At 41.4% G+C, this 25994-nt stretch overlaps 1 protein-coding gene across 3 annotated transcripts; it reads right to left on the minus strand.

The window, feature by feature from the left end:
- Nucleotides 1-25271, minus strand: LOC147200660 (SEC14-like protein 1). Of its 3 annotated transcripts, XM_086119126.1 has the most exons (18): nt 24922-25271; nt 24456-24481; nt 22531-22620; nt 11078-11227; nt 10680-10811; nt 9687-9815; nt 8581-8857; nt 8337-8446; nt 7145-7334; nt 6544-6632; nt 6238-6308; nt 5200-5371; nt 4790-4924; nt 4546-4680; nt 3890-4141; nt 3599-3777; nt 3287-3313; nt 1-2416 (listed from the first exon to the last, which is right to left on the minus strand). In XM_086119126.1, exons 2-18 carry the CDS (start codon nt 24459-24461, stop codon nt 2311-2313), a joined length of 2250 nt encoding a protein of 749 aa, XP_085975252.1. In that variant the 5' UTR covers nt 24462-24481; nt 24922-25271; the 3' UTR covers nt 1-2310. The 3 variants fall into 3 exon arrangements, with proteins under 3 accessions (XP_085975252.1, XP_085975254.1, XP_085975253.1); XM_086119128.1 differs by lacking the exon at nt 24456-24481; XM_086119127.1 differs by lacking the exon at nt 3287-3313.
- Nucleotides 25272-25994: the final 723 nt, after the last annotated feature.

Consider the following 25994-nt stretch of genomic DNA (forward strand, 5'->3'; position numbering starts at 1 on the left):
TACAGAATTCAAGTTTAATGTTTTCCCCAAAAAAAGTGAAGGCGCAATATTCTCATGAATTTAAACTAGTACTTTTTACATAATATCTCATATGAAGATAAGAGGAGATATGCAAATTCAACAGACTAGAGGGTGGACAAACAAACACACGAAAAAGTAATGACAAACATTTCATAGCCCTCAAGAGATCTTTGAAAATGTACACGTATGTGTGAATTAGAGAAGGACACCAAAAATAAAAAAAAATAAAAAACGTGAAGGGTCTCCGGTATCTCAAACACTGAATCCACATGGTAATCAAATACTGGATACAAGAACACTTTATCCCCATGGCTTCAATTCTTAATTTCAGCCATGCAGTTGTACAAATCTAAGGTCCACTCTGATATATATAGTGGGGGGGAGTACTTAGGTCTGCTTCTGTATATTTATTCATTCAAGTGCTGTTTCTTTAATTGGTAATCTCAATCAAGAATTAGCATTTGACGGGTATCTGACTGTGTGGGTCAAGACATGCTTCAGAGTGGGAGCCAGGAAGTTGAAGGTCCAGTGGCCCCAAGGGAGTGTGTACAGTAGATGCATATTACAGGCATGTCTTACTTTCAGTGCTGTTTCCAGCATTCATTCTTGTACATCCACACATGATGATAGCCCTCATTCTGAGGAGGTAAAACATTTCACATTATTGCTAATATTCCACACAAAAAATATTGACCTTTTATTCTGAGTTAAAGACGGTTGTGTGTATCTAAAACATGCACATTAAGTATCCTTTGGAGTGATTCTCACTTCTCAGGTATTAAGTGTCCATCGATACAGCATTTGATGGCTCTTGGCAATTTACAGTCAAGTCATCAATGCTTCTAAACCAGTTCACTAGTAAAACTGTTGCATGGAAATGATGTTTTTGGACAACAATGATTTAATTGACCTTGAACGGAGCAGCTGTTTCTAAGTGAGTCTTACAAAGGCTAAAATGGTGTTTCTTGGAAAATGGCTCTTAAAATGGCTATTCATTTACAAATAGCAGACTGGGAAAGCCAGTCACCATGTGTAACATGTGCATGCAGTGACACACCCCTCTGATTCAACCCCATCAAGTATGTCAAAAACAGTAGCACTCCTCAAACATAACTAGTATATGTACAGTAGCACTATCTTCTTTTTTTCCCCTAAAACATTGAGAAATGATAAGCATCATCATAAAGATATTCTTAAAATGCCCAGACATAGTGGCTCAGTTTGCCTTTGTGCCTGCCTGTACATTACATAAAGGTCACCTGCAATTAGCCCTCACCATCACCACCATCTACAATGGACATCTCAATGATAAATAGAAATATTTCACACAGTAAAAACCCATGTTATTGCTTCAAGCACTGAAGAGTGAGATGCTGGTCAAGTATGCTGTGCATGGCATGAAAGAGCCCTCAAAAGATGTTAGGGCCACATGAGGCTATCACATGACAGTCAGGATGCTCAGAGAACATCGGGACACCAACAGAAAGCAAACCCCATCCATTGACTCATTTTGTATTGCCATGATTTAATAAGTCCCACCCACTCAGGAGCTTTGTGTTTTTTTTAAAAACACGTGCGTGATATTTGAATCCGATCTGAGTAAACTGTGCTTTGCGGGTGTAATCAACTCAGACATTCACATTGGATTTGTGGGCTACAATCTGAAAAACGTCAAGTAAATTCAAAGAAGTGTGTAGGATTTTCCACCTGCTCTCCACATTGAAAACACCTTTCATATAGCGGGAGGAAGGTTTTTCAATGTCAAAAGTCTTTGCGTCACATGTTTTTGTGTAACAGAACTTCCAACCTGCTACAGTGGTGCACCTGAATTAGGGGTGCGTTATCTGATTATTGCCTACAGAATTTGGAGTGTCAATGCATAAACAGTATACAACAGCGGCTCCAGTGTCAAACTCTAATCAAACCTGCCATTCCTGGGATGAAAATATTGCTTCTTGAATCCTCCAATAATGCAACATTTAAGCCTGTAGCCTTTAACATTTCCACTCTGTACAAGCCACAATCAAAGTGCAATCCTCCAAAACCTTGGTCTCATTTGTTGCCTAGCATAGACACACCACACACTGAAATATGACCTTTGTGCAAAAAAAGAAGAAAAAAAGGAAAATCAGCCCTTTGAAAGGAGGTCACACAGTCTCTCTTTTTTGTTCTCAACCCACAATTTGTTGTCTGCTGGTCAGCACCCCAAGTTAAACAGGGTGTACGAGTCTTGAGTAAAGGGGTTCTTGAGGTTCTCACAACATAGGAGACAGCGCTCTCCGTCTTCGTCTACCTGGAGATCATTGAGCTGGACTGGGATTGGTTGGATGAAGTGGTGGCAGCGCTGAGCTGAGAGAAGCCACTGTGGCTCGACTCCAAGCTGGTCATCGAACCCCTGTAAAAGGAGACATAGTCCAGTAAGGGAAAATAACCTGAATATTTTCTCCACGTTTTTTAGTCCAATCAGTTTGACCAACTAAATGAACACCAGGTGACCATGACGCACCCCCATTAGACAGATGAGCTGAGCTATAATTGATTGTTACCCGAGCCCTGACCAACTGTGATGTAATATTCAGTCGACAGCAAGTATCAAAATGGCCGCCCCTTGAGATGGCTAAAAAGGGGTGGATTTTGCTGCTTAACTCATATTCAAACGCAATATCAATCAGAATGGAGTGTTTAAACTAGTGAAGGCACATGGAACATATTATTGTAAAGAAAATGTGAGGGGTGGAGTTCCCCTTTAAGGGTCTGTCACTTGTGAAAAACCACAAACACATAGCTATGTCCTTTGATCATATTATAAATCTAACTAATTATGTATGCCACTCCAATTAGGAAGGAATTGGATTCCATGAAAAAAAAATATACAGAAATCATAGTTCAGATGGTTTGTATGCTTAGCACAAATTATGAATTCCATGAGGCATCAGGATTAAGGATATTTTGGATTCAGTAATTGATATAGGTAAATCCCAAATCACGTCACTTCAATGAACCCAAAGTAGACCAAAAAAGAGCACAAAGTTAAGAAAAGAATAGTAAGTAGTTGTTTCAAGACTTCAATAACGGCAGTGATTGCTAGTATTGTTAGCCATGCAAGCAGGGCAAAAGTCAACAGACTCAAAGCCAGGCTGTGCCCAGAACATTGTGACTGCCCGAGTCAGCTGCCATGAAGGTGGGCTGTAAAGTTAGCAGCCAAAAAGCAGGAATGACGACGGGGTAGTGCTAAAAGAAAAGGGTCAACCACTGCGCCACTTACAAACTCTGCACGTCACAGCAAGCCATTCTTCACAGGAAGAAGATAGAGCGGCAGGGGGAGGAGGACAAGAAAGAACAGGAATGCATTGGACAGAAAAAAAAATAAATGAAATAAATAAGTCTGGGAAAGGAAGCATCCGCATTTCAATACTCAGGGCTGATATAATTTTGTATAATGACTTGGTCTTGCAGTATGTATGGAGTGGAGGGGGACTGATAAAACACAAGCACGAACAGTTGAACTCATTAGAGAATTGACGTTCGATCATTTCAATTAAAAAGTTGTTCATGGCCAACGGTCTCAGTTACCAACCTGAAGTCCTCAGAGCCCAACACCTCAGTGTAGTACATGACTTTACACTTGTGTGAGGAGACTTGCAGTGTGGCCAGCACATCATCTACCCGAGGCAGATTAGTGGCAGAGCAGGCCGGCATGTTGTGGAACTTCCATTGGAGGATGTAAAACCCTGGCCAGCGTGTAATATGGGAGCCCTAAACAAAGAAAAGGTGTGTCACAGACAAATGAGGAACAAGAATAAGATGTCCTGTCAGATGAAACCAAAAGAAACACCAAATGTTTGACTTTATATTCTCAAAACCTTGCCTGCACACTTTCTCCCTCCTTGCAGGTTAGAGGGGACTCGACCATGCTGTAATCTTGCCCCAGCGTCCATGACTTGTCAATGAGCTGCACATTGTTGCCACCGGGGGAGGTGATCCCATGAGCTCCGAGTGGATCTTTACGCGGTGGCTGTGGGGCACGCTTGGAGTGGTAGATGTTGAAAACCACATCACCCTTACACACATCAAAGTCCCAGGTGATGACCGAAGAGGCGTCAATGATCTCAATCAGAAGCTGTTTAAAAGGAGGAGAGTAAATGATCAGAACTGTGAATTTGTATAGAGCCCTCTAAATTAGAATGGAGCGATGTTTCAGCAAAAAAATGCAGGTACCAAATACAGGAATAGAAAACAATTGTTTGCAATTATGGCATTTTTGTAATGTACATCTGGAAGGGTTGCATTGAGAGACAATTATATCTTTGGTCAAATCATGTCAGACCATATTTTATGCCATTGAAGAATGTTCCATGTCGGAAATAAAGATGCGCAGTCTACAGGTTTGGACCACTAGATGGCAGCCCTTTCAATAAAACAAAATCTCATAGACACGGTCTGTTGCTCTTGTCTTGGCCTACATATCGACTGCAAGTGTCACTGCTTTTATCCTGTTGTTCTGCATGTGTTACTCAGTCTCACCTCGTGTGGAGCTCCTTTGAAGATGCTGGCGCTTTGGTAGATTGTTTCGGTCCACAGACGAACATCTTCATTCTCAAGCTCCTCTGCGGTGCGGTACATCGACTTTGGGACCAGGCCTCCCTCAGGTACCTCACACTATATAAGGAGAGTGAGAGAGAGATCACGTGTGATGAAAATAGGTCAGTAAAGGCGATATTAGAATTGCATCATGTTCTTTGACATAAATGCTTAATTCTCCACTCACCATACACTCGCCGCCCAGGAAGTCGGGGATAATCTCCTTGTCTATGTAGTCCAGCAGCCCACCAGGGCCCTGGTAATCGTTTCCTGCATAGATCAGGAACTTCTTGCGGGTGTTTTCGTCAATAAATGGACTCACCTAAAGTCAGGAACATGAAAGTGTTTATCACACAAAGTTTATCTTACACTACTTACTTTAATATGCTTGCTCAAATTAGCTCCACTCAAATATATTAGCTAGGTAAGAGTGTTTGTTAAATGAGAATGTAGAACACTGAGCTTTTTATTGTATCAGTGTCAGTGCAACTCAGACACCTGAAACTGATTTCAGACCCATTAAGTGTGAACTCATTCTGTAATATAGCACTTTCTCTCTCCGTCTAACTCTGAGAGCCAGTGTTCCCCTGTGCTCACCAGAGTCCAAAGGACTGGGAAGACTCTGGGAGCCCTCAAGATAAGCAGGCGTCCCAACGTCTCTGGATAGTTGGCCTCCACAACCTCGATAATCCTCAATAGAGCCTTGACTCCTGGTCGCCATAGGTGACGCATGTTGAGACCCTCCAGATCCACGAGACATGTCCAGCAACTGAGCAGAAGAGGATAACACAAAACAAACATAAAAGCACAAGCTGATAAGCGACCATTTAGAACCTGTCGCCTGAAAGTGTGGTTTCAGTGGTGACAGCAATGCATGCTAATTCTAGACTCACTCTCGAGCTCCCTCAACATCCTCTTGTCTGGCTCGTGGCCAAAGTAGCTCAAAGGTTATTCATAGTTAATATGCCATCCTGTGTGGCTGAGATCTCTGCCCCCACCTCCTGCTGAGATGCCTGAATGATACCATCTCCTTTCCTTCCGCTCCCCTCACTCTTCCCAACGCCCGTTGCATTAGTACACTTGTAAACCGAGCTACTTTATTGTCTTCATTCTGCTCAGACCAGTCACCGTGGAGCGACCATAGGGGGCCGTGCCCGCCTACCAAGATGCTTGTGATTCCCCAATTGAGGCCCGGAGTTCTAAAGATAAACTTTATTCTTGTTATTATATTTTAGCATAGAAGCTATTTTTGTGTTGTCAAATACTAATGTTGGGTTGCTTATCACTAAGACATTAAAATTGAAAGAAAAGAACGGTGTGATATTTGTGTGTATGATGGCCAACATATTGCAAAGTCTGAAACAAGCTTATGTCGCGTAAAATGTGAGAAAACTGCAAAAACTGGTCACCAAAATGTATGTATGTAGACATCTTTACATATACCGACAACCACCTCTCTTGTCGCAAATGGTGCCATTCAAGACTATTAACTGGAAGTGCCACAAGAATATATCCAAACACAGTAAATGGTAACATGTGGCTTGATGGTCAAATGTTAAGTGGCACCTGCCGTATTCTACAAAGCACACCTGCCATCATGTTACCAGTCCTCATATTTATTCAGTTTCAGTTTACCTGATGGGACGACCAAACACCTTTGTGTTCTCTTCGCAGCGTCTCAGCCCCTCCTCATTGATAGATAGCACCTAAAAAAAGACCATACCAGACATTTATTGTGACATTTCAACAATTTAGCAACTCCACAACGACAGTGATTTCCACTGTGCACATTTTAAGCACACTATTTATATGTTAACTGTATGTATGTCTCCTTCAAGACACTGGATATGAATTACCTAACCTGTAATCTGAATGGTTTACATCGACATATAACATGAATTGTCATGTAAACAGTACATGGGACATAACTACTGTGCATACATGACGAAGCAGCGATTCTTCTCCGAGAGCTCGGACCAGCCCTTTGGTGTCCATCTGGCCAAGTCTCAGGACATACAAAGGCCGACCATCTAGAAGAGAGAACACAGAATAATACACATTTAAATGACTTGCAGAAATACTACAGCCTATGGAGGTTGTATATTAAATTGCTGAGGATTATTATAGCCACCTGCTCTTCTCACAAGGAAAATACTTTTTTCCCCATTTATCCTTCACAACTATTTAAACACTTTTGCACACTCCTCTGGTAACAGAAGTACAACTACAAAAATAAACTTTAAAAAGGATATGACAGCATGTACAAAGTGAAGAGCATGTTAGTGTTGGTGTCGCCAAGCAGTGCTGAAAAATGTATGCACGTTGAAGTCACTTGTGTTCTGACTGGCCTTGGGTAAAAAAAAAAAAAAAATAGTCTTTGAGTTCATTGTCATGTAACTTGAGTGTGAAGGAAACCCGAGAGCAAAGATCACCAACTCGTCTAGCTTTGTAAGAATAGCCAAAATAAATCATGTATGCAGAAACGTAAACCCATCTGAACAGCCAGCGTGTGCATGCTGATACAGTTGATGTTTCAACCTACCTCGATCATGGTGGTGCCAGCCCCCTGTGTAATAGTCCTGAAGAACTTGTGGTGAACTCCATGTCTCAAGAAGATAGTCTACTTGGTGCTGCTTCCTCCAGGTCAGCGACTGGCACAAAATTTCACGAGCCTTATCCATGTTGAAATCCCTGGCCCGCAAAAATCGCAGGATGTGTTCATCCTTAGGAATCTGAATTAAAGACAGTAGGAGGCAAAAAAAAAGATTACAAATCCATCCATTTTCCGACCCGCCTTATCCTCCCTCACAAGGGTCGCGGGGGGTGCTGGAGCCTCTCCCAGCGGTCTTCGGGCAATAGGTGGGGTACACCCTGAACCTGGCTGATTAATTTACAAAAGCATATAATGCATAAAATAATATCCCCCCCACCCCACTGAATTTCGATTATCATCAATTATACGCAGATTTCCGCTATTCGTGAGCCAGCCTGGTCCCTTTTCCTTGCAAATGGCGGGGGTCAACTGTAAATGTATTTTTGAAAAATGTGTTTAAAAAAATGTCCTGTTCATTTCTCAGAATGCATTGCGTGACGTAATTGAATTAATACTTGACCTGTGTATTTGCGTTACCAGTAGTTGAATGTGTCATATTTAACACAATTATGTTTTATTTATTTTGCACTGTTTTGACTTTTGTTTATTTTCACAAACTGTGAATTATGTAAAATTGTGTGTAAAATAGTGGCTTCCAGGTCAATTCTTTGCACAGCTTGCACTGCTCAACTAAGCATTGCTTGTGAAAATTAAGATTTGCTTTGTTTTGAATGATCTTATCAATTTTATGTTGATAATTTAGACCACTGCTTGAAGACAACTGGGATATGCTACAGCACGCCTCGACTCTTGTGAAGATAAGTGATTCCCATAATGGATCGATGGATATTTAAGGACATGGTTTTGGTATAGATTTATGTGTAATAATTAATGAGATGAGTATTACTTATGTTCAACTGCTGTGAATAGTTAGAGTACATAAAGGCAAAAATAATTAACAAACATCAGCTATTTGGCTGATTTTTGAAGGGTCATAATTGTTCGAATTAATCGACCCGCCGATTAATCAGTCACGCCTCACTGCCAATATATGAAGCTGAGTTTAGCAGCAAATATTTCAAAATGTTCTTGGTTGATCAGATTCCTTTTACTACAAAGTCTGTGCGAAGCTGCACGTTACCTTTCCCTTGTGGGTCTCCTGTAGCCATTTACGAAGTCTGATGAGACAGCTCTCCTGCATTGGTGTAAGATCACCAAGGTAGCGTTTGATATAATCAGCATCCAGTTTATCTGTAAACACAAAACAAAACAAACAAATCACACCTCAAATTGACATGACAAGTCTAATTACAGCTCACAGAAAGCACCAATTAAATTATTTGGAATGGGCCGCCACTCATTTTGCAATTATCAGCTAAACAGACCTTCCGGTGTGCCAGCCAGAATCTCAGTTAAACTATCTGCCTGAAGGCCAGTGTTGTCCTGCTTCGCATCCTGAGAGCTGCTGTCGTCCGTGGCATCAGTCATCAGTGGGATGGGAACAACGGCTGTGACAGGGACTTTGGGATCAGGAGGTGGGCTAGTAAAGAGACTGGTTGGTCTGGTGGGAGGCAGGGCAAGAGAAGTTGGAGTCCATCGCGGCACTTGAGTGATCCCCTCATCTTCCAGCTCCTTTAGGTAGTACTCTATGATTTCTTTTCCCTGCCATTAGGAGTATCAAATTTAGAATTAGGATGGTACAAAAAGCTGAATAAACAGTGAAATTATGAAATTGTCTTCTCTGAGGGCTTTTTTGCCTTTTTTATGTACTGTGTACATTATTCACATGAGGATGGGTGGATTAAAATCATGAAGCAATTCCAACTTTAATGTCAGCTAATGGAAATAGAAGAAATATACAGTGATCCCTCGCTATTTCGCGGTCTGTTTATCGCGGCTTCAGTGCATCGCAGATTTTTTCAAACATATTCATAAAAAAAATTAAAAATTAAGTCCGCAAACGGTCCGGGAGAAGCAGCGAAAGTCAGCAAAACAACAGCGAGTCACATAGAGCAACATATATAGGACTTTACTATATGTTTACTGAGCAACATATACAGGACTTTACTATATGTTTACTGTATTTTGTTATTCATACACTAACCTAACCTAATTTATACATGTTTAAATTATTAGTATACAGCATTAAGTAATGTTAATTACGACAAAATGTACTTCTACATGCATGTATACCATTAAATTTGGCCTTATAAATATTTTTTATACTCATACACATGTACATGTACGTATACGGGGGGGGAGGGTCGCTACTTCGCGGATTTTCGTTTATCGAGGGTGGTTTTGGTCCCCATTAACCGCGATAAACGAGGGATTACTGTAAAGTTAAAGTCTTTTATGCACATACTGGGACCATGGACCTATCGCTCACAGAGGTGAACCAAGCACATTTATATATCACTGAAGAATTCTTGCATCAATGTGCCAAGAAGTTGCCAAACTTTATTCTTAAAAAAAATCAACACACAAACACCTTTTTGATGCTGCTGGCATATTGCTTCATTGCAATCTTTTCCACAGTACTCTCAAAGCCAAAGAAAGACTTGATGTCCAGACTAGCTGACTGCTCAAAACACGTCCAGTCTTCATTCTCAGGGTGGACCTGGAAAATGTGAGAACATACTGTATCATACTGTACACGTGAGCAAAAAAGGGGGCTTTGCTACCATTGTAACTATGGATCACTTGACTTCACTAGAACATGATGCACAAAGGGAAATATGTGCACTGTATTGAAGTTGAAGTGTGCTTGTGTCAGCCTATCTATGTAAAATTAGCCAGCCCTTTACAAGTGAAAAGTTCAAAGGTTAAAATAAAGGTCAAACAAGTGTGAATATACTCAGGTAAACATCTAAGCAACATTGGGAATAGCTTTCCGCTGATGGGAGAGATAAGAGGCACTGAAGCATAATTTTAACTAGTCGATCACTGTCCTATGTAAAGAATGAAATTATTTTATTAAACTGATATCCAACAGTAGATGTTAGTATGTTTCTGATAGCTTTAAGTCTACAGTATTTAACATCATGAAACGTTTGTGTCACTGAATCCAGGATAGCAAAAAGAAAAGGGGCCAGTGAAAGACACTTTGCTGCATCTCCCTTGGCAACGAAAACATTTCCGCTTTAGCCAGATGCATTAGTGTTGTCTAATTAGGCTGTCTAGCTGAGTTACGGTTAATACGGTGTGTTAACATGCACAATAAGAACCAGTGTGCAACCTTGGAGCACAAATTAGAGCCCTGAATAAATGGGTGCTAATATAATGTGCTTGAGCGCTTTAAATTTCTTTCACTTTTGAGTGTCCTACATAAGCAAACGGTGGATGACAGCATGAATACTGGTTTCGGATCACGATTGCAGAGCTTCCGGCAAGGATCAAGGGGAAATTATGAATTTCTAAAAGGCATGAGTCAGGTTACGACGGCAGGACATACACTAATATGTGCAGGAGCACGTGTATTTACCGAATAGCAGCAGATCTCATGGATGATGACCCTGTTGGAGAAAGTTTCATTATGTGATTCGATGTGAAGTGTCCGCTCCTTTCGGTTAAGTGTGTTTTTCTGGATGAAGTAGACATAGTCCACACCAGCAATCTGCAAACCAGACACAAACGCTCATTACAGTCATGGCTTCGAAAAGGTTGCCAATACATACTGTAGAATGACAAACTCAAAGGTACATCCATCCATTGTCTGAGCATTCTATCCTCACTAGGGTCGTGGGTGTGCAGGAGCCTCTTCCAGCTGTCTTAGGGCAGTAGGCGGGGTAGAGAGTTACATAGAAAGATTGGAAGATGACCTAATACCACAGTCCACTGAACTTAGGGTGCCAATTAGTGGTAGCGTGATCGGTAGATTACCCGTTTGAGAAGGCGTGGAGCGTCTACATCCAGGGCACAGCGCCGCTCAATCCTATGTGTGGATCTATCCTCACTTGTCTCTTCATCGACCACATCGCTTGCCACAAACATGGGGATAAGGTGACATGTGGGGAACCGGCGCTCATAGGCCTGGAAGAGGAAAGAGGTGTCATGATCATCAAATGCTGAGCAATTCAAGAGAGCGTATCACCAACATTGGGCCGAAACCTCATAACTACCTCCAAAATAGTCACTTTTCAGGAGCCCTCAAAACTGCCACATTTGTTTAACCATGAACATTGCATCATCAAAGACAGTGAGCCATTTCCAACACTTTACATTGGTCAATATTTCGTAAAAATAACATTCACATGTGTGGATTGACCAATAGTGCAGATTTTTTTTGGGGGGGCTGGGGGGGGCAAATTAAATTTGCCAAATTGTGATTTATGAGTTTTTGGCCCGATGCCGGCGTTATGGAATACCATCCATCAATTTTCTGGTCCGCTTATCCTCAACGACAGTCGCAGGCATGCTGGAACTTATCCCAGCCGTCATCGGGTAGTAGGCAGTGGAAACCCTGAACTGGTTGCCAGCCAATCGCAGGGCACACATAGATGAACAACCATTCGCGCTCATACTCAACACCTCGGGACAATTTAGAGAGTTCCATTGACCTGCCACGCATGGTTTTGGAATGTGGGGGGAAACCGAAGTACCTGAAGAAAACCAATGCAGGCACGGGGAGAACATGCAAACTCCACATCGGAATCGAACCCCACACCTCTGAGGCCGACGTGTTAACCAGTCGGCCACCGTGCCGCCCCATTATGTAATACAGCTAATGTTATTTCTGACTACACACAGGGGTCACTTAACTGAATATATACTGCTTTTTGAGATATCAAACGTAACAGCAGGCAATTTGAATGGCATTATATTACTGTATTCAACAATACTGAGTACACCACATCAGACTTGTTAAAACAGCTCGAGTCCCCTCTCAGAATCAATATTTTTTTATAGTACACGCAGACATGCATGGGCAAACGCATACAGGCACAGACGCACACACGAAGGGTTGAGCAACTTCAGACTTTTTGTGGTCGACGCTTAAGTGAGGATACAAAAACAGTCATGTTGATTTAAATTCATCAACAACAATACAAATGATGATTCAACTTGCTTCGCACACCTCCAACCATGGGTTTTCTCAATCACTGTGCCGGTCATCCCTGGTTGCACAGATACATTCAGTCACCATCATTGCCTCGCTGACAGTCGGAAACTGTAAAACTCTTGACAGGTCAGGTACAGAATACACTGCTCCACGCTGGACCCACTTTGAGCAAGGACTGCCCTATGTCCGATCTCCAGGCATCCACTTGCACAAAGCAGCAAAGAGTTTTTTGGGATCAGAAGACTGCTTCACACTCGTTGGTCCTGCTCACCGGGTTTTTCTTGTCTTTTGTGTTCAGGGCAGTGAGTAATTGTGGCACAAATTTTGATTGCACATACAGCGCATTTGACAAAGTTGGACTTGACTTGACTTGATATCATTCAGCTTAGCCCAGAAGGATCACACCTCCTTTTTGGTCTGAGGATGACGACACGTCTGAGGTCGTATCACATCTCTTCTCAGCTGATAGCCAAGATAGCGAGCTTCATAGCATGCCCACTCACACTCGGCCACATTTAGGGTCAGTGTCAGTCCTGCCATTCTGATCTTCTCCAAGAGGCTTCTCGCGTGCTGGATGTGTTCCTCCCATGTGCCATCGAAAACAACCTAATCATCCCTGAATGTTTCACAGCCCTTAAGAACTTTGGCAATAAGGCATTGAAAGGTTGCAGGATACCCACGCAAGCCGAAGGACACTACAGTGAACTGGAACTCTTCCGCTGACGTTCTGAATGCACTGTAGGACCGAGTGGAGGCCTCCAACGGCACCTGCCAGAAGGCTTTGCACAAGTCTAGACTGGTGATGAAGAGTGTCGACGCAATGCGATCCAGAAGGTCATCTATCCTCGGCATTGGATAGGCATCAAATGCTGAGATGAAATTGAGCTTCCAAGATCGACGCAAATGCGCAGTGACTCGTCCTTAAAGACAATCACCACCGGACTACATCACTCTGACATTGATGGTTCATTAACTCCAAGCTTCAACATCTACTCCACCTCCTTCCTGAGTGTTGCCAGTAGTTGCTGAGAGACACGGTAAGGACGCTGGCAGATGGGAGTGTGATCCTTCAAATGTAGCATCAGAACACGATATTTTCTGAACTTTGAAAGATCAGTCAGAATCATCTTAAAAGGCTGGCAAAGTGGAGTTTGGCTGCTCGGAAAACTGTTGGGCAGTGAATGAGTTAGAAGGGGTACATATCTTGTCTTTGTATTACATTCAATTGAAGATCGATCCATCCATTTTCTAATCCGTTTATCCTCACAAGGTTCGCGGCCATGCTGGAGCCTATCCCAGCTGTCTTCGGGCAATAGGCGGGGTACACCTTGAATTGGTTGACAGCCAATGTATGATTTGCAAAATATTGTCCTGTGTTTTACACAATGTACCATCTTAATTGGAATTGGGTTAGTATGTATGTGATCATTGTTTCTTACTGCTTAATTTTTTGCAACGTTTGTTGATCGGCTGGCAATGAACTCAAAGTCAAATGTGTGCCAGACTGGGTTGGCGGAGAGACCAAGTGGGAGGTAGGCAAGGCCCAAGCAAAGCAAACTAGATAAAAATTCCATAGGGCCCAAAATTCTTTTGGGGCCGTGTTGACAGATACCATTTTGGCGTTGACAAATACACCGCTAATTCTGTCATTTTCAGCGGTAAAAAGTTAATATTTTGTATATATAAATACATTTGATAATTTCATTCTTTTCATGTTAAATTAATACCCTTTAAAAAGCATTTAGTAACTTATTGTCCACTGAAAATGACATCACAAGTACCGTATTTTCCGCACTATAAGGCCTTATAGTGCGGAAAATACGGTAAAGTGCGGAAAAGTCTTCAATTTTCTTAAAAGCTCACGGCGCGCCTTAAAATCCAGTGTGCCTTGTGTATGGTCATGATGGTCATAAGTCGACCTCAAGATGGCTCCTTCCTGAAGACATGCTTACAATGTTATAACTTGCTGTTGGTTCAGTGACCTGTGTCGCTGCTTTATTAAATATGTTTTTGTTGCAGCTCCGAAAAAAGGAGAGCTGTGGTGTTGTTGTTTTTTAAAACACACACTTTATGAATGTTTTTCAGTCTCAACAAATACAGTTACGTCAGTCCGTCTTCGTGCCTTCTCTTCTTCCTTCGACTCGAGAGGCATTCATGACCACCTCGGAAAAACATAAACGATTCCTTCATTGAAACAATGAAAATGGATAATAAAATCACAAAATAAATTCTATATCCCCCCCCTACAGAATTTATTTTGTGATTTCCTCGTTTATGAATACAGTACACAACAAAGGAATAAATAAACACTTCTGAGACAGTGCAGTCTCCTCCAATTTACTGACATCTGATCGTTCTGTTGCAGCTACGCTCAAGGAAATGCCAAAATAAACTCTGTCGGGGATCTATAGAATTTATTTTGTGATTTTCTGTTTTGATGCATTACTGTATTTTCAATTTTCGTAGTTTCATTGAAGTAATCATTAATTTACGTTTTTTGGAGGCGGTCATGAACGCCTCCTGGTGTCAAATGAAGGGCTGTAGCTCCATCTAGTGGATGCTTTGTAGATTGTGCTTTATAGTCAAGTGCATGCAATACATGAAAAAAAATTTTTTAAATAGCCCATTCATTGAAGGTGCGCCTAATAATCCAGTGCGCCTTTTAGTGCGGAAAATACGGTACTCAAGTAGGCTCAGGTAACGACTAATCACGAACTAGCTAAGCATTTTTTCTTATAATACTGCATTACAACAGACCACAACCAAGCAAACTATCCATAGTGGCAACTTCTAAAATAAGAAACCACATTAGTTAGACAACCTGACTAATAGTTCCTGGATTTTGGCTGGAGAATTTCTGAGCTTCCATTGTACATAAATAAGGGAAAAGATCAAATCAATGCGTAGTTATTTAATCTCTTCCTGCATACATAGAAAATATTTCCACCCTTGCGAAACAAGTAATAGGAACATGTGAACTGGTGGGAAAATGGGAATTGGGATTCAGGAAATCCTTCTGTTCTATATTTATTTCATTTTATGCCATAGTGATTATATAAATGTTGAATATCTTAAGACAACAAGAGACCGGGCAGCTATAGGCCATTATACTGCTCTGGTATAGAAAGAACATTTGAATTGAGTGAGCAGAGCAAAGCTAGACCAAGTTCCATCAAACCAGTTCAGGTAACGATAGCCATGTTGGCGTGTAAAATGGGTATTGATGGAGAAAGGTGGTTTCAAGTAGCCCTGGAAATAAATCGATAAATAAATAAATAAAGACCCACAGGACAATCCATGTTATTTCCATAACACCACTTAGAATTTCCAGTTGAGGAAGCAAGTAAAGCATTTTCCACTATTCTATATGAAGATGCAAATTTGCTTATGTGTGCTTTACACAACTGTTCTAAACAAATAGGTAACCGATGTGTGCTGTAAATGTGAAGTGAGTGTCTGTGAGGGCTATGAATTCCTGTTTTTTCAGTAGTAGTTCTGCATCAGCAGTCCTCAACCTTTTTTTCCACCAGTGGCCGGTTTACAGCAACCATTCGTCAATGATGAGGGATCTATTCCTGATCAAGACGTATATGCTGCGCCACAAACACACTTCCAGAAAAGGCTTAGTGTCGGACGTTGAAATATATTTACAATTGAGCCCTGCGAGAAAATCCACGTATCATTGACGGCCATTGAAATACATTGGACGGTTATTTCTTTGTTACACATTATTTCGATTTATTGTCTGATTCACCGGTCATCTATTTTGCTTTTTCAGACAAAAATCGGCATCGGCCTCCGAAAAAAAAAAAAGCCCTATTGTTCTGGCCTTAGTTTGAAGTCACACGAAGCTGGAGCTTGAATGTAGCGTGGATGTTGGGTGGGAAAGACAACAGGCGTTTGTCTGAACAAATGCAACAAAAGAGTCTTTAATCTCTGCATGCCATGCCACCCACTTCTCTTCTTCCAGAGATTTCAATGCAGTCCACATTTATTAAAAGAAAAAAAGTAAAAATCACCTTGGGAAAAAAAGAGAGAAAAATCATATACTAGAAAACCTGCAGCATTAAAGTATTAAGTCCTCATTACTTGGTGAGCCATTTATAGTGACCTGCAATTACATTCATTTGTATTATGCATGCAGTGCGGTTTGACACCACTAAACAACCACAATAACGAGTATATAAGAATTAAAGGTACAGGTACATCTAACCAAACATTATTATCTTATTATTTTACATAGCTTTACATGAAATCTCAATGTCATTTGATTGTGCAAGTGACCATATTGGCTGGTCTGTGAAGTCAAACAGCAGTGCTGAGTGATGCAGGAATGAGCATGTCAATTCGGTATTTATGTGTACAAAGAAGTAGGATGGCTGCATGATGATACAATTTATATGGCTGCATGATGATGCATTTTAATTGTATCTAAAAAATGTAACTGTTTCTTTGAATAGCTCGGATCCTGTGGTTTCTGCCAAGAGCAGGGTCAGTGTGGATGTGTGCATCATCTGTAAAACTTTACATGTCCACGCCACAGCATTTCTGCCGAGTGCTCATGTGTGATAAATCACAAGAGTAGAGCAGAAACATACTGTATGTATCACCCTGAAATCATGTTCACTGGCCGGTGAACTGTTGCAGTTTTGTGCAATATGATGGCTGTACAGTCACAAGTAAACAGCCAAGCATGAGTCTTAAAGCCTTTCTCTAATTTCCTACTCAGTGCTTTGGAGGATAACTTACAAAGAAATATGATACACAATACGCCTGTGATGGTTCATTTGGGTAAATCCAGAGACCCTTCGCATGTAGAATTTTTCAACACTGGAAAAGACTAAGCCATACTTCAACAATGCCGGAAAGAATATCCAAAGAGCATGATGTTTCTTCTTCATTTTATCTGTAAAAATTGAAAGTAACTATTCAGTAACGATTACACATTAAAACATGTTATCAAAAAAAAAGACAGAAAGACGATTTAAAGTTTATATACTGCTACAAAGATCTGAACTGGCACACAATGACGCATGGCTGCAGTGCAAAGGGAGAGTGTGACTTTCGTGAGAAGTGGAATCCGCTTCTAGCGGAGTGAAAAGGAAAGGGGGAAGGGAGCTGCATGGGCAGCATCTCAAACTTGCAGAAGGAAAAAGAAAAAGGGTGAATGAGTGTTCTGTGATCAGTGAATGGAATCTGCTGCAGAACCACCATTGGCTCCAATGAGTCACATGACTGTAGCACAGCCTTACGGTGACAAGCAGCACACAGCATGATTGTCAGCTTCTCGCTCTCTGAGGCGAATCTTGACACATTTATTTTGTACAGAATAATCTACCAGACGAAATGTAACAACAGCATAGCACCCAAATGATGTGACATATAACACTTTAAAAGAATAAGTGCAGTGCTTCCAAATGTACAACGCACATCTAAATCTCTTCATATAGCACAAGCAGGAATAAAAACTATTTTACAGTTAGTTTTCATTGCTATTCTGTAAAGGTACACGTACATCACAATGCAGGTGTGGATGATTGTGACTGCATTATAAAATTTAGCTTGAGGTGGATGAAACAGATGAAGGCAGGACCCAAGCATACTATAACATTGTGTGGTCCTGTCAAAATCCCAAGACTGTTTCACTCAACATTCGCATTCCACTCAAATTTGGACTGGTCAGTGAGGGACTAACAGCCCAGCAAGTCACATGACACATAGTCCCAGCAAGTCACGTGACACATATGCATTAAAACAGAGTAAGGGACAAGAAAATTCAGCAGCACAAAATTGGGTTGCAGTCGTCTCAACCAGATATGGCCAGAAAGTGGGTCAGGACACTATTTAGGGAAAAGTGGGACAGCAGGATGAGCTACGTTAAGGAACGGTGGATCAGTGGGAAACACAGGACAATTTGTTGGCGGCCAAATATTTAGAACAGGGTGCTATGGATGAATCCCCCCCCCCCCACACACACACACACATACACTCACAACTATGAGAAAAAAAAATATCGAAATGGAGACGAGTCCCATAGCATTTAACCGAATTTACTGGCAGATGCATTCCAAGGTGCAGACATAAACTACAGTAGGACCTTCCATAAAACTCGACCAGGCCACTGAATTCAGTTAAAGTTCAGAGATAAGGACAATTTACAGCTATTAAAGGCTTCCATTTTAATTTGTTTTTTTTTTGGGACAAGGGGAGAGGGAGGTGAGACTTGAGTGTTATGGCTGTTGCTATGCCTTTGAATGCAGATTGCATTCAATGTGAATCCTGTTGGCATTTATTGGTTGTCCAAGAATAAAATAACCAAGAGAATCCAAGGTGTTCTCTGCAATTATTGTTCCATTATATAACAACAGAAAGACGATTCTGTCAACAATACAGACTAAAGTATCAACTGCAGGGTGTCCTGTGCAAACTCTGTTGCGGATGCAGAGAGTACCACCTTGAACTAATATGTAAAGAATACATCCCAACTAGGCAAATCCAGATATTATATATATATATTTGCACATGGATTCTCGATTTGCTGTTTTGTGTCTGCATACCACAAAGACAAAAACTGGACTATGTACATTGCCGTCAAAACACTTTTTGAAAAAAACGGTTTCATGCATCAATGTGTACAGAGTAAACAGACCTTATGTAAAATAATGACGTCAGCAACTCAGACAAGGTCAACAGGTTACATGTTTCGATGTGGAATCGCTTCTAAATCCATCATGTGGATTCACCGCTATTTTGGTAAATGGTATGAACTGCAAGTTGGGAGTTAGTCCTTGTGTTTTAATTTAATAGTTAGTCTTCTTTTCATGATTATTTAAGTAATCCCTTTTCATGGATATGTTCCAACAGCAACTGGCCTGAATCGACAGTGCAAGGGTTATTGTGTACAGCTTTTTGACATTCCGATGGGACTCCCCAGAGAAAAGCCTCGAGCACCAACCAGATGATAATAGCAGTAGCCAGCAACAATATTTCCTGTTATTGAAACAAGGAAGTCGACTTCGGGGACTGTTGCAGCTGAAGTTGAAGGCAGTGAAAGCAAACGTTGTATGTTTAAATGCATCAGATATAATACACAGAGCCATTATTAATTGTGTTATTTTGTGTTATTGTTGAAGGTACACTGTGACACGAATGCACCCCCTTCGACAAATCAATCAATAAAATAACTAAAACATCAAGGAGTTGTTTCTATTGACACGCGAGTCTTCTAGCTGAAGCTGTATCCGTACTTCCTAGCTATAAGTGATTGATTACGGGTGACAAATTCGCTGCGACAGTTCTGCACTGTTGTTTATCTCTTTCCAATTCTGGTCAAAATTATTCAGAGAAGTGTTGTGTTTGAGTGTGCAATGAAAACAGCTGTCAGGCAGAATCTGCAGTCTCTCAAATGCTTTACATGGCGATTACCCAGAAATAATTTCTGAAGTAAGTCATAAGTAGCCCCTGTGGAACACAGCTTACGGGCTACAATCCAAGCAGACTTATGTAACGGCACTTAAAGCCACACTTATGTTTGCCAGAGGTTGCAATGCTTCAATAACACCTGTCAGTGTGCAACGTGGCCCCTCAGGGTCTGGAGCGAAAACTGTATTGCGCAAACTGTCAACTAACTGTAGAGGACATAGCAGAAGAATCAAGAGCACTGGTAAGGTGACTTTGTATTTCAAAGGTCTCACATCCCCCCCCCCCCCCGATCAAATGGAGAGAGCATACCAAATTAATCAAATCCAAATGTCGAGTATAATCCCCCAGAAAACCTAAGAAAGAAGTGAATATCTGCTTTCTCGAGCCTCTGACAGGCCAACCACATGCGAAAAAATGATGACCCAAGAGTGTCGCTAAAACAAAAGTGGAAGTCTTCAAATGCAGAAAAACACAGTGCAAACTTGCACCAACGGTTAACTATCACTTAAGACAAAATTGCTTCTGTTTATATATGCACAGTAAGACAGAGCGCAAATCTGTTTCTTTCAAAACATTGTCATTTTGTACATCCATTAGAGCAGGGGTGGGCAAACTTTTTGGCTCGGGGGCCGCATTGACTTTTAAAATTTGACAGAAGGGCCAGGTCAGCACGAGCTATGGTACATTAAAAAAAAAACTGCATTTGTTGACAGTCCATATCAAACATCAACAGAACAAAAGCATGAACGTACTGTATTAATATACTTTTTTAAAATGACGACAGTGTTGTTAATGACCTATTTTAGCCTGTGCATTTCTGCAGATGGGTTGTCATCAGACCAGTAGAAGTAGAGCGATACAGAGGTCCTAGGTGGTCGAAAAGATCCCCCCCCCCCTCCCTGTGTTCTGCAACTTCAAGTCAATGCGCCACCTGGCGGTGAAATGCCTGTCATTACAAGTCCAATTGAAATGAATGCAATCATTCACATCGAACCTTAATTGTAGACCGACCTTCGGCGGGCCGGATTAAAAAGACCAACGGGCCGGATTCGGCCCGCGGGCCGTAGTTTGCCCACCTCTGCATTAGAGCCTGAAATACGGTTCAACTTCAGCTTAGAAATTGTGTAAATCTTTTCAATACCTACCTGTGCCCTTTGGCTACATGTGTGTGTGTGTGTGTGTGTGTGTGTGTGTGTGTGTGTGTGTGTGTGTGTGTGTGTGTGTGTGTGTGTGTGTGTGTGTGTGTGTGTGTGTGCCTTAGCCCTCTATTAATAGATAGTTATTTGCCCCTGCGCTAAGGAGATTTAGTCTTACAGCATCCGCTTGGCTGCTGGTGGAGAACGCTTATTGTCATCCAAATAAAGCAGCGCCTGTCTTGACACGACAAGGCTTTAAAAAGACATTGACGCCATGCTTAACACAGGTGTAATTATTCCAATTAACAAAGCACGGATAACTGGATCAACAAGCGTCTCTGTAATGATATGAAAAATAAGGTTGGTCATGGAATGAACGACACATTCTAATGTTAAAGCATTACGGAAGGATGCACGGTTTCATACTGGGCATTCACTAGGGCTGCATGATATTGGAAAAACAATAGGATATGGGTGTTGAATGAAGTGATATGGATGTTATTGTGATATTTAACATGTGCCCAAAGAAATAACATTGTTATGATCTAATGTAAGATTTTTTTTTTCATGCGGGAAACATAAGCACGCTGGATGTATTCTTAGCTAAATTATTTGTAAATGCCCTTAGATACCGTTCTTCGATTGGCGATGCACATTTTCAGTTGCACTGGACTGGTCAAATTCGGATAAAAGCATACAATTCCATATGAAATTTATTGCACGTCTTTGCGATAGGCAAATAGTATGGGCCATTATCGCGGTAACATTTTTTTTAATACATATATATTGTGCAGCCCTAATTGATAGCATCCATCCATTCTCTGGACTGTTTATCCTCACTAAGGTTGCATGGAAGCAGAAGCATCCGAGCTGACTTTAGGCGAGAGGCATGTCAAAAAAAAGAGAAAACATAAGCAGTCATGGTGCGTTGCATTTTTTTTAACAGAATAATGACAAATATATCATGGTATAATGTTATCATAATATAAAATGGCCTACGGTATATCGCAGGGCACATGTTGACAAACAACCATTCACACTCACTTTCAGACCTAAGGACAATTTCACGTCTTAAACTAACGTACTATGCACGTTTGTGGAATGTGGGATTAACAATGACTTGTGTATCTGAGATGTGGAATTAAATTGGTCGATGTATGTCGCGGCGGCAATCCCCACATCTGTTGGTGCACCACCAGCTCTAAGCGATGCCATCAATATAAAGGAGTCCTTTCGGGCCTTTTTGGCCTTTGGGACTCCAGAGGCAGCTGATAGGTATTGTCAGACTTTAGTCCGAATTGCCGGTAGTAAGCCAAATTTGTTTCCAGTGAGGGTTGGACTCCATCAAGCCAGCCCTTTTGTCACCAATTCTGTTCATCACCTTCATGGACAGAATTTCTAGGCGCACTCAAGGCGTTCAAGTGGGTCCGCTTGGGGGGGGGGGGGGGGACTCAGTATCGCGTCTCTGCTTTTTGCTGACAATGTGGGACTGTTGGCTTCATCAAACCCAGCCCTGGATAAGCAGCAGAAATTAAATGGATGGATGGAATTTGTAATGGAACAAGTTTGCTGTTGTTCCTCGTCACGGAAGGTGTGTTATTAAGCCGCGTTCTTATGCGGGGAACAAGTGCATGCTTGCCAGTATTACATAACACTGCGTCAATAACATGCAATATTCATGTAAACAGGTGAAGGGGGAAAAAAAAGACACTTACTGCCATCACCAGTTCAAAGGGGTACTTGTACACCCTCACGGGTGACTGGTACTTCTGCACCATGTTTGGAACTGCAGTAACACCAACAACCTGAGAAGCAGATTTGAAAAAACAGTAAGAAATGGTCATGTGAGGCATCAAAACAGCTGTAAAACCAATGCCATAATTATAGCTTTATGGCTTCATCTGATTTTGCAACAGAAGACCGAGTGTGTAATTAACTGTTGATGTCTTTTCGAGGACTATTTGAATCCTATGCGTGTGTGCATGCACTGTGAAGCCTACAACATGGATCAGAAGGGATGATCAGAGAGGGGAACAGGGATGCCACTGACCAAAGAATTCAGAATTGGCTGCACGTCAGACAACAACAAACAGCATCACTGCAAACTACAGTGTACAAGTTAAATAAGTACAGTGGAACCTCAAAGGCCCCGGAAGTCATGAAACTGATAAAATGCAAACGCAACTGATAAACTGCAAGTAGAATTTCCGTCTAAACTCACAGCCCTTCTATTTTTTGTTGTCAGTATCTCTTCTGCATTCTATTATATTTTTTCAAAATGCTACTTGTCAAGACTGAACTGCCAAACTAAATTAAAAAAAATTACAATTTCAGCAAACAAGAGGCACGATAGCCCAGCATTGCTGTGTGGTTCAGCATTTCGCCAATTTGTCACCAGGTATGACAAGGTCAATTAATAGGAGTAAAATGCATAAAGCAAATGCATCAAAATTAGTCTGAAGTTGTCAGGCTACACACAAAATAGAGTTGAGTTCCTGCACTTGTGCAGCCACCACCACAACCCTAATAGGTCTCATCCGAATTTAAAAAAAAACAACAGCAAAGTAAGTTTACTTTTTTTTAAACTCTTAACACAATTCGAAGATGTTAAATAAATCTCGATGAAAATCACACTACAATATTGTAGTCTTGCAGGTTTTACCAAAACATGAGCGAGCGCTAATAAACAAAAGCTAAGAGCTATGCATTCGACTTATTAGTCCATATTGAACTCAAGTGCTGACCCGCAGGGGGGGGGGGGGGGGGGGGGGAATTTGCTTCAGTGTTATGACTCACATCATTCAGTGACATTTTGCGGATCTCTCCCTAGATTCAGGTGAACAATGCAGCGATTTTGCTTAGAGATGGATAAAGCGGGAACAATCGAGATGGCTGAGTCCATACAATAGAACTTTATGATAAATCCACATAAAAAAACAGTTTGTGTGACATCACACAAGGCATTAATATAACTTTGGAGACTCCAGCTTGGTGAGTACCAAAAGTAAAATAACAATCGCCACAAGTGTGTTGACTTTTTTCATGTGTGTTTGTTACGCCACATCAAATTTGATGACAAACATTGAGCCGCAATTGGATTTTCCTGCAACTAGGCATAGTGTAGCAATACAGAAGTGGTGTGTCTCAATGTCCTGGCTACTCATTCCAATGGGAAAACATTGTTCAAAATATTAACAAGTTGTGAACTGTGGTTGATCTCGGAGGTTCCACTGTACAGCTACTGCACAGGTCGCAAGACAGCACTCCATTTAATAGCATACAAAAGCTGTTCACACTTGACAAAATTAATGCAAGGGAAACTTGAAACAGTTAAGGAAAGATGCTACAGCAGCCGTGACGCAAGTAGGAAACTGGATACTTTTTTTGTGGAAATTATGACTCAAAGCAAAAAGTGCATGCACGCTTGATATCAGTTCAGGGAAGTGAAAAGAGTTCTTAGGATATTCGTGTTCTTCTTGTTCGGCAAGATGATACATGTTTGTGAGCAAATGCTGCAAGGGAGGCTGGGAGTCGATGTCCGGGTCCTACTTAAGGATGGATCAGGGTAGGTAGAAAGACGACTAATAGGACACACAAAATAATAAACACACTAAAGCTATGTTCACACATCAATAATTACCGTCATGCTTCAGGGTCTGTCAGAAACTTTGGAGACACGTCAAAACAAGACGTCAGGCGAACACATTTGCACATAAATTGCTGTCAATTGTCCCCTTTTCTGATCTATCTCGCTTTTATTTACATTTTTCTTGGCGTAATGTTATTCTGTCATAACAGTGAACAATTTATCTAGGCTACATACAACTACCATTCATGTCATTTAATCTATGATCAGATGCCTAGCACCGAAACCTCCTTCAAAGCGGCTTGATTGCTATATAAGATCGTTTTAAATAAAGTGGACAAATTATGTGACTGTTCAAGTTTTAAAATCAAGCTATGGACGCTGGGGGGGGGGGGGGGTGTCCCCCGTTAACAGACATTACACAACGGAGTTGCTGGCTGCTAAACAGCAAGCAGCAAGCCAAACACCAAGTTTTCAAATTGCTGTTGAGTTGTCAGCATGTAACTGAATATATACTTACCAGTTAATTCAGTAGATGCTTGTCTGGAAAGAGTTTGGGCGTAATATTGGTCGTTTCTTCGGCTATCCCAGTGAAGTGGCCATTCCTGTCATCGATTCTCCACTTCGCCGGGCTCCGGCAGATGAGGTGGCGCACAAGCTAACGCTCGTTAGCTTCGCTGCGCTAACTAGCCATGTAGCCGCTGAATCAAGCAGCCGGTTAAATCTTCCAAAGGGTCTGACGGCAGGGGACGGGGAATAGATTTACGACCAAGCAGGCACTCATCAAGCTCAGATAAATCCTGCTGTGGTGGATGAAAGATGATCAGGGGAGGACCATATCTTTCTTCCAGTTTCAGTCTCCTCCTCTTGTCTCTGACGTGCCCAAAACGTCATCAATCCGTCCACTGACGTCGGCAAGTTTAGCCCACGGAAAAAAAAGGTTTAGCCTACGGACGAGTCCGTGGTTTAGCCACTTTCTCACAAATAGAGGAAGAGAGAGAGAGAGAGCGAGAGAGAGAGAGAGAGAGAGAGAGTGGCCTCCCGAATCTACTTAAATGCTTAAAAAATACCTTAAGGGTGGGTAATTAATTTTGCAAAAGGATCACATGAGGAACTGGAATATTTTAGAGGGCCAATGCAACTTACATCGACTTGTCATTTTTAATGAATTTAGAAAACGCATATTGTCTTGCTTAAATAAAGTGATGTGTGTGTAGATTTGGTATGTAGTTACAATTACGAAATAAAATTGTGACCAAAATTATAAACTGTCCATAAATTCCATCTATGCACTTGGAAAATTATAACATTAATTTTGTGCACCAACTGCCAACTCATATTAGCCATTCCTAAACAGGACTCCCAAATGCATAGATAGGCTTCAAGTACAATATTATTGACAGTTTGACGGTGATGTATACAGTGATGACTTATACAAATACGTACAGTATTGTAATACCCTTCTGTGTGGTCGCTGATGCAATCGGTTCACTTTTTAATAAACAAAATAGCAACACATTCACAATCAAGTTGCTGATGGTCACAATACACGCTCCACACTCAAACTGGCTGCCCGAGCCAATCTTCCGCTAA

This window comes from Hippocampus guttulatus, chromosome 9 (assembly GCF_054856545.1).
Source record: "Hippocampus guttulatus isolate MCC_2025c chromosome 9, RoL_Hgut_1.0, whole genome shotgun sequence".
Taxonomy (NCBI): domain Eukaryota; kingdom Metazoa; phylum Chordata; class Actinopteri; order Syngnathiformes; family Syngnathidae; genus Hippocampus; species Hippocampus guttulatus.